Source organism: Candoia aspera, chromosome 4 (genome assembly GCF_035149785.1).
Source record: "Candoia aspera isolate rCanAsp1 chromosome 4, rCanAsp1.hap2, whole genome shotgun sequence".
NCBI classification, from domain to species: Eukaryota; Metazoa; Chordata; class Lepidosauria; order Squamata; family Boidae; genus Candoia; species Candoia aspera.
In genome coordinates this window covers 105,960,913-105,976,101 of record NC_086156.1, presented here as the reverse complement: position 1 = coordinate 105,976,101, position 15,189 = coordinate 105,960,913, and the positions used below count along the sequence as shown (strand labels likewise).

At 38.4% G+C, this 15,189-nt stretch overlaps 1 protein-coding gene across 1 annotated transcript; it reads left to right on the top strand.

Moving 5' to 3' along the window:
- The first annotated feature begins 11,224 nt into the window (after positions 1–11,224).
- LOC134496896 (vomeronasal type-2 receptor 26-like) lies at positions 11,225–14,772 on the top strand. The gene is made up of 3 exons (XM_063302612.1): positions 11,225–11,293; positions 13,397–13,523; positions 13,862–14,772. The coding sequence occupies exons 1-3, from the start codon at positions 11,225–11,227 to the stop codon at positions 14,770–14,772; spliced, it is 1,107 nt and encodes a 368-aa protein (XP_063158682.1).
- The last annotated feature ends 417 nt before the right edge of the window (positions 14,773–15,189 follow it).

Genomic DNA, 15,189 nt, shown 5'->3' with positions numbered 1-15,189 from the left:
TTCTTTTTTTTAAAATGAATTTTATTACATTTCAAGAGAAAAGTAAAACTACACAAAAAATTACAAAGAAAGAAAAAAAAAACTAAAAAAGTGCAGAATAAAGAATTTTTCTCTTGCGTTTCTGATTCTTTATTCTTTTGATTTCCCTCAAATCAACCAGATCAGTTTTTGTTCAGTGGGAAGATTTAATCTTTGAAATTTCAATCTTGGATATTTTTTCCTGAATCCTTCAAAGCCCTTTGTGGATGACCAGAGTCCTACCTCTTGTATACCACTGGGTTTTGAAGGGTCCTTCAGTTCAGGAAAGAACCTGCCAGAGCTGAAGCTCTGGTTATAGGATTTCATCAATCATGCATCAGAGCATGCTTAGAAACTGAAGCAGAAACCTGCTAGAAAGCAGATGTCTTCAAGGAACTCTGACATCTTTCTCCCTGATAAAAGATTTGATATTTTTTCCACCATTACTGGGGTTTTGAGATTTTTGTTCCATATCTGCATCTGTCTGAAGAGGGTTGACTAATGGGATGAGTCCTCTGATGTTCACATGAGTAACTGGCCAATGAATTTGACCAACACATTAAGCTACAGTATATGATTGAAATCAAATCAAATCAAATTTCTTTATTATGGTCTTTGACCAGACTTTACAGTAGAAAAAGAAGTAGTTTAGTACAACCATTCATTATCAGGGGAAAAAAGAAACAAGAAATCAGTAAAACAACATATCTACTTAAATGTTTTGTGTAATTGTATGACTACTTAAAGTTATTTGGCCACCTGGTGTGTGCATGTAGAGTTAGCATCCCTTAAAAAGTAATCAACATAAAATCTATAAGGATGACCCTCAAATTTGGAGATGATTGGGGAGATCAAAGTAAGTCTTGGGGCATCATAAAAAGGACACGGTATGAGGACATGGGCAAGAGTTTCTATCTCCCTTGATCCACAAGAGCAAAGTCTCTGTAAATAAGGAGTCCCATGAAATCTTCCCACCAGCTGTGTGGAAGTGTGGGCATCAAAGTACACTCTGGAAAAGTCCCATCTATATTTGCTCAGTGTTAGATTGTACAGGAAGTCTTCACTTAATGACCATAATTGAGCCCAGATTTTTGGTTGTAAGTCATAACAGTTGTTGAGTCCAGACTTGTTTTTGCAAACTTTTTTTTACTGCAGTTATTAAGTGAGTCATAGTGGTCATTAAGTGATTCAAGTTCAGGGCTTATGGTTTTGTTTGGTTGTGAAGTGAACGAAACGGTTGTTAAGTGAACCAGGAATTACTTTGCAGTACTGTGGGGGGCAGAGTGTGATAGTCATATGTTTTCCACCAAAACGTGACTATGGAAATTCTTCTGTGGCTACAGTAGTATTGTTTTCAGTTAATACTACGGTTATTTTCAACTTATATTACTTGATTATTAGTCTTCATTGGAATCTTTGTTCTACAATACAGCACTAAACAGGTTTAAAGGTACTTTACAGTATTGTGATTTTTTTTTCCTGCTGTAGTAAATTCTGCAGCTTTTGGTACTGTACAGTACCCTATGCAAATCTGATTTTTATAAAAACAACTGTTTTAAAAACAGTAAACCAGCATTCAGTATTGTTAAATATAATTAAAAATTATATAGGCAGAGGATGAAACATGCATAAAGGTAAAGGTAAAGGTTTCCCTTGACGTAAAGTCCAGTCGTGTCTGACTCTAGGGGGCGGTGCTCATCTCCGTTTCTAAGCCGTTAGAGCCGGCGTTGTCCGTAGACCCATCCGTGGTCATGTGGCCGGCATGACGACACGGAACGCCGTTACCTTCCCGCCAAAGCGGTACCTATTGATCTACTCACATTTGCATGTTTTCGAACTGCTAGGTGAGCAGGGGCTGGGACTAGCAATGGGAGTTCACCACGTCGCACGGATTCGAACCGCCAACCTTCCGATCGGCAAGCTCAGCAGTGCAGCGGTTTAACCTGCAGCGCCACCGCGTCCCCATGCCACCATACAAATCTCTACTTAAGTTAAACAAAAACTGGGAAAAAATTAAAGGCAAGCATAAGTCAATACAGTAGTGTATGGAAAAAATTACATACCTTTCCTGTACAGTAAGGCACACAGAAGGTTCCCTCTGCCAGCTGCTAAATCACAGGAAGTAGTGTAACCATGTGACTGGGCCTGCTGCCTCAGAATTCCAGCATCGTCAGCCTGGAGGACCTCCTGGTTCCAAAGTGTGATCATGTGACTCAAAATGGCCACAGTTTCTGGGATGGCCAAATCCAGGTCACGTGATCACCGAGGCCTTATGAGGGTTGTAATTTTGGGCCCATCAAAAATCTCTTTTGGGGTACCATTGTAACTTTGAATGGCCTTTAAGTGCCCAGTCAGTAAGTGAAGAGTACACGTATAGGTACCCCAAAATTGAGGGTTTGCGTCTATCTAACATTTGGCAATAGAATTCAGGAGCCCTGGTGATACTGATCAGTGTCCCTAATTCTTTCTTCTACTATTGATTTGGCCTTCTCCAGGGTTGATTGGCCTAAATATTCAGGAGGCCAGGACTGCAAAGTTCTTCTATATAGATACAGTGCCAATGAGATTGGTGGCTCTTTGACAAAAGGAGAGGAATCAGGCCAGGAGTGTCAAATAAGATTCTGAGTTCTAAGATTAGAATGCTGATCCAGGTTGATAATATAATAATAAAAGTGATCTCTACTGAGATGGCAAAAACATGTTTTCTTCTTCAAAGTTTCCCATGACTTTGATTTTGAAATTGTTGACTTTTCTACTGCAATTATCAATCCCTATATAATTATTTCAACTTCAGCTCTAACTCCTGGGGTATGGCTAAGCCATTAGCTGAAGCTGAATTATACTTAATGAAAGAGCATCTTGGGACAGAGAAATTGGCTTACAGGAGAAAATGCTTCTGATGAAGATGGTGATATTTGCAGTATTGGTTATTGTGCCTTTACCTCAAGTGGTGTGCAAGATTCGCAGTGCTAAATGCAGCATCAGTGACCCTCTGCCTTTTCTTCACAAGAAACATCAGTCAGGAGACCTCATCGTTGTGAATATCCTCTCTCAGATCTATCTCTTCCAGACAATGATAGACTTCACCAGACGTCCCTCTAAGGAGCTCTTTGAGGACACTGTGTAAGATTTTACACACAGAAACCAAATTAATTTGAACTGGGAGGTCTTTTCATATTCATATTAGCCTCACTTCCAATGATTGGCATCAAATCTTCTTTGGTGGAGGGCACCATCTACATCCTGTCCCTCTTCCTCCTTTTCCATCATCATCATCATCTTCTCCTCCTCTTCCTTTTAATATTCCTCCATCACAATCCATAATTGTTATGTGATGACTATATCCTGAAGAAAAAAGAATGTTCATTTTTTCACATTTTCTGATACTTATGAGAAAATAAGCAAGCATTCCACACAAATTGAAACTGTATTAGGGAAAATATATATAATACCAAATATGGGAAAAGGAGGAGGAAAAGCTTAGCCAAACTGTATGATGGGAAGATATTACTAGGGTAGAATGAATCTCATGGGGAATACCTTTCCAAGGAATGGTTGGAATATTGATATACTTCTGAAGTTGAAAGGGGTGATGTTCCCTATTGAGTTGAGCTCCATGCTTAGTGCCTGAATCCAGTCTCTTGCAGTGGGTAACTCTAAGTGCTTTCCTGGGAAATGGAGGGGTTAAGATGTGTTCGCTCTTGCTCAGGTGTGAGTTGGATTTTGCAAAGAGAATGTTTTAGCAAACTGCACATTGAGTCATCCTATGTTGTCCTAGAAGCCTTAGAGCTTCTCCAACAGTTCTTGTTTCCACTTGTTATGCACAAACAGATTGAGATTCTTTATAGGAACCTTCCTTAGAGTACTTGTCTCAAAACAATTTACACACAGAAGAGAAAGTATCATGTCCTTCTGTAGATTCTTTACTGAAAAGCTCAGTTCCCAAATAATCCATTACTGAAGTCTGAAATGTTTGCCTTTTTTCTCTACTGAGGATTTCTTTTTCAAAGCCTGTCATAAAACATTTTCACCTCACCTTTGTTGTTTATTCATTTAGTCACTTCCGACTCTTTGTGACTTCATGGACCAGCCCACGCCAGAGCTTCCTGTCGGTCGTCAACACCCCCAGCTCCCCCAGGGAAGAGTCCGTCACCTCTAGAATATCATCCATCCACCTTGCCCTTGGTCGGCCCCTCTTCCTTTTGCCCTCCACTCTCCCTAGCATCAGCATCTTCTCCAGGGTGTCCTGTCTTCTCATGATGTGGCCAAAGTATTTCAGTTTGGCCTTTAATATCGTTCCCTCAAGTGAGCAGTCTGGCTTTATTTCCTGGAGGATGGACTGGTTTGATCTTTTTGCAGTCCAAGGCACTCTCAGAATTTTCCTCCAACACCACAGTTCAAAAGCATCGATCTTCCTTCTCTCAGCCTTCCTTATGGTCCAGCTCTCGCAGCCATATGTTACTACGGGGAACACCATTGCTTTAACTATGCGGGCCTTTGTTGTCAGTGTGATGTCTCTGCTCTTAACTATTTTATTGAGATTTGTCATTGCTCTTCTCCCAAGGATTAAGCGTCTTCTGATTTCCTGACTGCAGTCAGCATCTGCAGTCATCTTTGCACCTAGGAATACAAAGTTTTTCACTGCTTCTACATTTTCTCCCTCTATTTGCCAGTTATCAATCAAGCTGGTTACCATAATCTTGGTTTTTTTGAGGTTTAGCTGCAAGCCAGTTTTTGCACTTTCTTCTTTCACCTTCATCATAAGGCTCCTGAGCTCCTCTTCACTTTCAGCCATCAAAGTGGTATCATCTGCATATCTGAGATTGTTAATGTTTCTTCCAGAGATTTTAACTCCAGCCTTGGATTCCTCAAGCCCAGCATGTCGCATGATGTGTTCTGCATGCAAGTTGAATAGGTAGGGTGAGAGTATACAGCCCTGCCATACTCCTTTCCCAATCTTAAACCAGTCCGTTGTTCCATGGTCTGTTCTTACTGTCGCTACCTGGTCTTTATACAGATTCTTCAGGAGGCATACAAGATGGCTTGGTATCCCCATACCACTCAGAACTTGCCACAATTTGTTATGGTCCACACAGTCAAAGGCTTTAGAATAGTCAATAAAACAGAAATAGATGTTTTTCTGAAACTCCCTGGCTTTTTCCATTATCCAGCGGATATTGGCAATTTGGTCTCTAGTTCCTCTGCCTTTTCTAAACCCAGCTTGTACATCTGGTAATTCTCGCTCCATGAACTGCTGAAGTCTACCTTGCAGGATCTTGAGCATTACCTTACTGGCATGTGAAATGAGTGCCACTGTTTGATAGTTTGAACATTCTTTAGTGTTCCCCTTTTTTGGTATGGGGATATAAGTTGATTTTTTCCAATCTGATGGCCATTCTTGTGTTTTCCAAATTTGCTGGCATATAGCATGCATTACCTTGACAGCATCATCTTGCACGATTTTGAACAGTTCAGCTGGGATGCTGTCGTCTCCTGCTGCCTTGTTATTAGCAATGCTTCTTAAGGCCCATTTAACCTCACTCTTCAGGATGTCTGGCTCTAGCTCACTGACCGCACCATCAAAGCTATCCCCGATATTGTTATCCTTCCTATACAGGTCTTCCGTATATTCTTGCCACCTTTTCTTGATCTCTTCGTCTTCTGTTAGGTCCTTGCCATCTTTGTTTTTGATCATACCCATTTTGGCCTGGAATTTACCTCCGATGTTTCTAATTTTCTGGAAGAGGTCTCTTGTCCGTCCTATTCTATTGTCTTCTTCCACTTCCGCACATTGCTTGTTTAAAAATAATTCCTTATCTCTTCTGGCTAACCTCTGGAATTTTGCATTTAATTGGGCATATCTCCCCCTATCACCATTGCCTTTTGCTTTCCTTCTTTCTTGGGCTACTTCTAGTGTCTCAGCAGGCAGCCATTTTGCCTTCTTGGTTTTCTCTTTCTTTGGGATGTATTTTGTTGCCGCCTCCTGAACAATGCTGCGAACTTCTGTCCAGAGTTCTTCCAGGACCCTATCAACTAAGTCCAGTCCCTTAAATCTATTCTTCACCTCCACTGCATATTCCTTAGGAATATTAGTGAGCTCATATCTAGCTGATCTGTGGGTCTTCCCTAATCTCTTGAGTTTGATCCTAAATTGTGCAAGAAGAAGTTCGTGATCGGAACTACAGTCAGCTCCAGGTCTTGTTTTTACCGACTGTACAGATGTCTGCCACCTTTGGCTGCAAAGGATGTAGTCAATCTGATTTCGGTGTTGTCCATCTGGTGAAGTCCATGTATAAAGCCGTCTCTTAGGTTGTTGGAAGAGAGTGTTTGTTATGCAGAGTGAATTGTCTTGGCAAAATTCTATCAGCCTATGTCCTGTTTCGTGTTGTTCTCCCAGGCCATACTTACCTGTAATTCGAGGTGTCATTTGACTGCCCACCTTAGCATTCCAGTCTCCTGTGATGAAAATAACATCTCTTTTAGGTGTGTTGTCCAGTAGGTGCTGCAGATCCTCATAGAACTGCTCTACTTCAGCTTCTTCAGCATTTGTGGTTGGGGCGTATATTTGGATCACTGTGATGTTAGATGGCTTGCCCTGAATTCGAATTGAGATCATTCTGTCGTTTTTTGGATTGTATCCAAGCACTGCTTTAGCCACTTGACTATTAATTATGAAGGCTACTCCATTTCTTCTGTGGTCCTCTTGTCCACAGTAGTAGATCTGGTGGTCATCTGATGTGAAGTGGCCCATTCCAGTCCATTTCAGTTCACTGACGCCCAAAATGTCTATCTTTAATCTTGACATCTCACCAATAACCACATCCAATTTGCCCTGGCTCATAGATCTTACATTCCAGGTTCCAATGGTGTGTTGATCCTTAGAATATCGGATTTGCCGTTCACCACCAGCACCGTCGGCTGCTAGCCGTCCTTTCGGCTTTGAGCTAGCTGCGTCATCACATCTGGGGCTAGTTGAACTCATCCTCTGTTCCTCCCCAGTAGCATTTTGACCATCTTCCGACCTGGGGGTCTCATCTTCCAATGGTATACCGACATATTTCTGGTTGTACTGATCCATTTAGTTTTCATGGTAGGAATACTGGGGTGGGTTGCCATTACCTTCCCCAGGGATCGCATTTTGTCTGACCTCTCTGTCATGACCTTCCCGTCTTGGGTGGCCCTTCACGGTTTAGCTCATGGCATCATTGAGGTGCTCAAGCTCCAGCACCACGACAAGGTAACGATTCTTTGCTGAAGCACCTCACCTTTATTCCAGCATTAAAAAATTGCTAGTTTTTACAAGTTCAGTCCTTGGTACAGTATATGACATCAGCATAATAACTAATTTATTAAATAGAATCTTAATGATTTTCTTTTTTAATTATCAGTCTAAATTGAATGCCCTCTCTGACATCATGGAAGAAGGTATACTCCATTTTTTGGTCAAAATTCTTCAATATGTCTACTCTTACGAGCTATAAGTTCTATGTGTTTTGGAGGTTTTAAAGAAAATTGAGTGTCTTTTATCCTTCAAACTGCATCAGTACCATATTGAAAATCATATAAGTGACTTCAGTTTCTGAAATTATTACCCAGAGCAGGGTTTCTCAACCAGCGTTCCATGGAAATGCATGGTTTCCTGAGGGTTCACTAGGGGTTCTCTGGGAGATCACAATTTATTTATAAAAATTATTTCAAATTTGGGCCACCTCACATTAAAGAGGTATGTTTATTCTTTATTTTTTAGTTTAAGAACACTGTTAATGCATATAGACAGGCCCACACATAAAACAAATATAATTTTGTAACTTGTGGCCTATATTTGAGCATGTATGTGCAGGGGTTCCCTGAGGCCTGAAAAATATTTCAAGGGTTCCTCCTGGGTCAAAAGGTTGAGAAGCGCTGACCCAGAGGGATGAATACTGGAAGACTGTTCATCATTTTCATAACTAGTATTTTTCAAAGACTAACCTCACTTATGACACTGCTCATTAAAATCAAAACAGTTGCAACTCTATTTTGTCACAGTGACTTGTAAAGAAGTATATAATATGCCTTCTTTTCAACTGAATTCATGGAGATAGACTATGTAATTCCCATTCCAGGGTCATGACTCCAATCTACCAGCACATCTTGGCCTTAGAATTTGCCATCAAAGAGATCAATAGAAATCTCCAACTTTTACCCAATCACACCCTTGGTTTTCAGATCTATAATACCTACTTCATGCCAAGTTGGACATATCGTGCCTCATTGGAACTTTTCTCTACAAAGGGCCAGTTCATCCCTAACTACAAGTGTGATATGCAGCACAGGCCAATAGCAGTTATAGGAGGACCTACCTCTGATGTGTGTCTACACATGGACACCATCCTGTCCATGTACAAGATGCCACAGGTATGAGCTTTAATGGGGCCCAGACCAAGTAGATAATCATCCATGCACTCTTACCTTGTTTTTATGGGAGCATTTATGGCATAGGAAGGAAGGGGTTATTCTGGAAATAAGGAAATTATTCTTAACAAAACAGATGACTTCTGTGGACTACAAGGGAATGCTGCTTTGGCATCCTAATATCCCCAGGCTTGTGGCTGTAATTCTTCTGAGCTTTTACTGTTTGAAAGACCCAAAAGATTAACAAGGGTGGTTTGCCTTCCCAAAGATAAATTCTCCATTAATGCATTATTTAAGAGAAATAATCTATAAAAATATAGAGTGTTCTCAAAACCATAAAAACAGAAAAAGTATTTTAAGGGGCAATCTTCCAGTTTATAATTCCCAGTTCTTCTTAATGATATTGAAGGAAAGGTATGGAATAAGAGAGGAATTGGGGAAAAATAAATTATAGAAAATGACAGCAATTGGGGCAACAGAGATGTAGAAATGAGATGAATCTTAATAGAAATTTTGCATCAATAATTACTCATGTACTGTAGGACAAATTATTGTAAGTGTAAGTGTAGGTGAACTCAAAATATGAAATATTTGTTGAGCCTTAATATCTATGTTGTAGCGTAAAAAGAGTCACTAAATACATTTAGAAAAATCACTCTTTTGTTGCTAATTTGTATTTTTCTTTTTTTTAAAGTTCATATATGGTTTCCTTACAGAAAGTTATACAAAAAAAGAGATTGATTTATATCAACAAATGTTCCCAAATATGGACCATCAATATAAAGGCATTTTTCAATTACTTTTGCATTTCCAGTGGACCTGGATTGGCATCTTGTCTGTGAATAATGAGAACGGTGAGAAGTTTGTACAAAATCTGGTTCCCCTGTTTGCCCAGAGAGGGATCTGCTCAGCCTTCATTGAAACATTTCCAATCATTGAGTATTCAAATAGTATTGCTGAGTTGGTAGAAATGGGACTTGAAATGTACATGGTAGTTATGAGAAGTGCTGTTAATGTAGTACTAATTCATGGTGAAATTTATGGAATTATAGCTCTGAGACTTCTTTCTAGCAATTTGAAATCTGAAGATTTATCGTTATGGAGAAAAGGTAAAGTCTGGGTTATGACAGCTGAGATGGACTTCACCTCACTTCCGCATCTAAGCAATACTGACCTAGTCTTCCTCCACGGTGCTCTATCTTTTGCAATTCACTCAGAGAAGGTGTTAGGATTCCAGCAATTTGTTCAGATGAGGAACCCTATCTTGGAAAAAGAGGACAGTTTTCTTAAGGTCTTCTGGGAAAATGCCTTTGAATGTTCCTTCTCCATCTCTGGAATAGAAGCGGGAAATGATGTTCCCTGCACTGGGAAGGAGAAACTGGAAGCTCTTCCAGCCTCTGTGTTGGAAATGGACATGACTGGCCACAGCTATAGCATCTACAATGCCATCTATGTGGTGGCACATGCTTTGCATGACTTCCATTCATTGGTGGTAGAATACAGAACTAGAGGTCCTGAAACCAAAGTGAATCCTCTGGATCAAAACCTATGGAAGGTAAACCCTTGAGCAAACCTATTTCAGGCTGCTCACCATATCTGTAACCCTGATCCAAAACCTAAATTAAATTCATTATCCAAGGGGAGCGTATCTAAGCATGTAGGTTTGCTAAACTTCATCTTCTTTCTACCTGTACTCAAAATAATGTCTTTATAAATTATTATATCTGCATATTCATTAGGACAAGGATATACAATTTGTTATGCCCTTCATTTTATGTTAATGGAGTTCTTTATTTTTCCTTACTATCTCTAGGTTTTCTATGTCTCTCCTAAACTTCAATATCTGAAGACCTTTCTCAGGTTGCAGCATTTATTTCCAATCCAATTTGTTTCAAAGGAAGTCCATGACGACTGACTTTATTTCTATAATTGATGTTTTAGTACAGATATATGAAGGTTAAAGATAAAAGCGGGGCTTGTCATTCGCATTTTACCAAAGTTCTGTTGCTATAAGTTATTGAAGGACTCCATATAATGTGTTGTTTCTACAGCACAGAATTTAGTTGTTGTCTCAAGTTTAACTGTAGGTCTAGTTCCTGTTCTAGACATCAGAATCCTCCTTTTAATACATGGAGTAAAAAAGACAAATTATTTCGGTGGATTATCTTTCTGCCCTTTCCATCCTTGAAATAAACTGAGGATTATCATCTCCCAGGTCTGCAGGGTTTTCCACTCAGGGGAGCCATTCTGATAGCCAACCTTCTCTAACAGAAAAAATTCAGACTTTGAAAGGGAACTTGACATATTGATCAACCCCAAAACTTATATCAATATGTCATCCAATCATTAATTGCAATACTTTCCAAATGTAGAAAAATGATTTCTCTTTCATTTTCTCTTTTATTCTTCCTGGTATTTGGGTCAGTTATGCATTTTATTTGCTTTATTGTCTCTTTGTGCTCTACAGAATGCATCAGTATAATGATGGTTTACAAGATGAATTCTTTACTAATGCTGTTATGGCATGGCCTACTATCCTCCCTTAAGCTTTGAAAAAGAAATATTACTGATATCTTTGAAAGGGGGAATGAAGCTTATCACCGTGAGCTAGCTGATATACATATCTATTATCTTGGCTTCTTTTCCAATGTAGCTCAACCAATTTATGAGAGGGATCTTATTCAATAATAGCGCTGGACAAAAAATTTCTTTCAGCCAAAATGGAGAATTGGAGACTGGATTGGATATTATGAATTGGATCACATTCCCAAATCTATCTTTTCTGAGAGTCAGAGTTGGAGGGGTGGACCCCATGGATTCCGAAGAAGCATTGTTCACCATTGAAGAGGATGATATTGTATGGCCAGAGAGGTTTAACCAGGTATGGGCCAGTTCCATTTGGGCTTCTAGCCAAACGTCTTTCTGCCATTCTTGGAGTTCTCTTAGATCCAATATTGCATACAGCAATTACATGCAGGTACAGAATTTTTTAAATTGAACGTGAAGAAAATAAAACAAAGTCAAAAGTGCAGAAAAAGAAAAAGAAAATACAGAAAAAGAATGACTTCTGACTTTTTTGCTACAGATATAAATATACATTTACATTAAACTCGTTCTCTAAACTTGCAACATAGCTTTTGTTAATTCTATTATCCATTGTTATTTCTATAGATCAGATCCAGATATCTTGAATTCATTTTTTTTTTTTGCTTCACCCACAAAATCCAAGAGGTTTCCAGGTAACATTAAAATTAATTAATGTCTTTTCTCTAATCAAAGCTGTCAATTTCACCATCTCAGCCAACTCCATCAACTTCACCATCCATTGTTCCATTATAGTTAAGGTTGAATGTTTCCACTTTGGGGCATATAAATTGTTGCTGCTGTTACCAAGTAAAAAAAAAACAAACCCATGAGTTTTTTTCTGCTTATCTATTAGTCCCAGAAGAAAAATCTCTGGTTTCAATTGTATATTAATCTTTAAGATCTTCTAAATTAAAATATGTATTTGATTCCAAAATTTCTTAGCTTTTCTCAAATCCACCAAAGATGATACAAATTCCCCTGCTGTTGTTTATACTTCCAACATACATTTGAAGACCCTTTGTACATTTTAGTCAATTTATCTGGTGGCAAATACCAACAATACATCATTTTATATAAATTCTCTTTGAGATTATAACACAATGTAAATTTCAATCCTTTCATCCACACATTCTCCCATTGTTCTATTTCTATATTATACCCAAAGCTTTTAGTCCATTTTATCATACAATCTTTAACATGTTCATCTGTTTCTAATTTCAATAAATGTTTATACATCTTAGCAATAACATGTTCATCATTTGTACAGAGTTCAACTTCAAATTCAGTTTTACCATATTCAAAATCAAAAGTCTTTTTATCTCCTTTAAATCTTTATAGTAACTGAACATGTGGAAACCATTTACATGTGTAACCTTCATCTTCCAAATCTTCTCCTAAATTTAACTTTAAATCCCCTGTGAAAAAAACAGTAAGTTAACCATTTATGTTTAGTTATCATTTCTTTTCCATAAGATGCATCTTGTGGTGACAATCATAAAGGAATTTTTGGAGGCAATATAGTTTTGTGTCTAGTCCATAACTTCAATATTCCAAATCTAATAAAATGATTCTTAAAATCTACACTAACTATAACTTTATCATACCATAAATAGCCATTCCATCCAAAATTTAAATCATGCCCTTCTAATACCAATAATCTCCTGTTTCCCAAAGTCATGCATTCTTTCATCCATGCTAAGAAACAAGCTGCAAAGTACAATTTCAAATCTGGTAAACCTAAACCTCCTCTTTCTTTAGCATCTTGTAACAGTTTGTACTTACTTTTTGGATTTTGTACCTTGCACAAAACTTTGGAAATATCTTTCTGCCATTGTTTAAATAGTATATCAGTCGTCAAGGTGCAGAATATTTCAAATACTACAAGATTCCTAAATGCTCTCCAGACAAATCTGGGGACCTTTACAAAATCACTCCACCTGGTGAACCCTTGGGTGACTACTAAGTTAGATGTGTGAATGGAGATATGGGGGTATTTAAGAAGGAGAGCTGAGGTTTCTTGGCATATAGACATAAAGGAGTATGTTTTTCCATTCTGTAAGAGACACACAGATGTGCAAAAGGAAGGATGTGCCAAGGATATTGCAAACATTTTGGATTTTGTAGAAAAACCAAAGGTAATAATGGTCTAGCTAGCTTTCAAACATACCTACCTACCTACCTTCTAATCCTTATTTAATGCTATGGAGTGCTGAAACATTATATGCTTGAGCACTTTGTCTAACTAAAATCATCCTTCTCTCTTGTGATTAAATTAAAACAAAAGCTAACCACACATGAAGGCTGAGAAGGAAAGCATTATGACACTCCTTAGCACTGTGTAAAAGCTAAGTACAAATTTGTCAGAGGCAAAGCATTCTCTCTTTTCCTTCATGAACAGGTCCAACCTCTATCTTTGTGCAATAGCAAGTGCCATTCAGGTTATAGTAGGAGCAAGATTGAAGGGAAGCCATTTTGTTGCTATGATTGTCTGAGATGTCCACATGGGAAGATTTCCAACCAAGAAGGTGAGTTCTTGCATATGTTATCCTAGAAAATATACCTAAATCAAACTGTGAGTCACAACAGCAATGGAAATTTTAGAATAATGCTCTAGATTAATAGTTCCACTTGACAAACGGATGTGATAAACCATTGGAAATTGAACAGCATTCAGTTTATTGAATGGATTTCAACAGTGATACCAAGTAGTGTGTCTTGGAACAAAGGGTTTTGAAATATAATTTTGTTGGAAATCTACTGGTGTATTAAATTTTCACATGTTAAACAGGTCTTTCTTCTTAATGTGTAATGTTCAGTTTGGATTGTTTCAATACCATTGGTAAGTTGCTAATTTATGTTCTAGACATGGATGATTGTTTTCCGTGTCCAGAAGATCAGTACGCAAACATGAACCACAATTTGTGTCTTCCAAAGATTGCGACATTTTTGATGTACGAAGAAACTTTGGGGATCGTTTTGGCCAGTTCTGCTCTTTTCTTCTCTTTGATCACCGTTGGAATCCTTGGGATCTTTATTAAGCATCAGGACACTCCCATAGTCAAAGCCAACAACCGGAATCTCACCTACGCTCTCCTTGTTGCTCTCCTGTTGTCTTTTCTTTGTTCTTTGTTATTCCTTGGAAAACCAGGCAAGGTGACCTGTCTCCTTCGTCAAACTGCCTTTGGTATCATCTTCTGCATGGCCATTTCTTGTGTGTTGGCCAAAACCATCATTGTGGTTCTGGCTTTCATGGCCACTAAGCCTGGGTCTTGGGTGACCAAATGGGTGGGAAAAAGATTTGCTATTTTCATTGTGTTGGGCTGCTCCTTAATTCAAGGAATTATTTGTGCGATGTGGTTGACAACCTCTCCCCCATTCCCAGATGCTGACACAAATTCAGTGGAAGGAGAAATCTTTCTGGAATGTAAGGAAGGGTCTGCCTTCATGTTCTACTCTGTCTTGGGCTATATGGGCTTCCTTGCCTTTGTTAGCTTCACGGTGGCTTTTCTAGCGAGAAAATTGCCTGATGTTTTCAATGAAGCCAAATTTATCACATTCAGCATGTTGGTGTTCTGCAGTGTTTGGGTATCCTTTGTTCCAACGTACCTGAGCACAAAGGGGAAGTATATGGTTGCTGTGGAGATCTTCTCCATTATAGCTTCCAGTGTTGGGTTACTGATTTGTATTTTTTTCCCTAAATGCTACATCATTGTGTTGAGGCCTGCTCTAAACAACAAAGAACAGCTAAGAAGACAAAACCACAAAAACACATAAAATTATATGTCTCTTTATTTCAGATTATCTATAGGAAAACAGAATCATTTAATGTTCTAATCCAGTATCACGTACCTAGAATTACGCCCTTTCAAAGCTTTAATTGTCAGTTATAGGTAAAATAAAGTATTCCCATTTACATATGTTCTATTTCATTTGTGCTGACCATTTTTCTTTTAAATCACTGATTGAAATCTACACTACTCTTTCATTAATCATTGTTTGCTAAAGTAGTGAGATTTCAGCAACTGATGTTTTCCAACTGTGAAATTGTCAAAGACAATTGAGATTGGATTGGTAAACGCATATCCAGAAATTCAAATTCCAAATCATCTTTTCAATTTTGCCCCTAAACCTCTGCAGTTCAAATTTTAAAAAATGGCATTAGGGTAGGTTACAAAGCTAAAATAATAAAAT

Coding starts and splice junctions, on each gene's coding strand:
- LOC134496896 (XM_063302612.1), top strand. CDS start 11,225: ATGGATTCCGAAGAAGCATTGTTCACCATTGAAGAGGATGATATTGTA. Junction 11,294..13,396: donor GGCCAGAGAGGTTTAACCAG/GTATGGGCCAGT, acceptor CTTCATGAACAG/GTCCAACCTCTATCTTTGTG. Junction 13,524..13,861: donor GAAGATTTCCAACCAAGAAG/GTGAGTTCTTGC, acceptor TTTATGTTCTAG/ACATGGATGATTGTTTTCCG.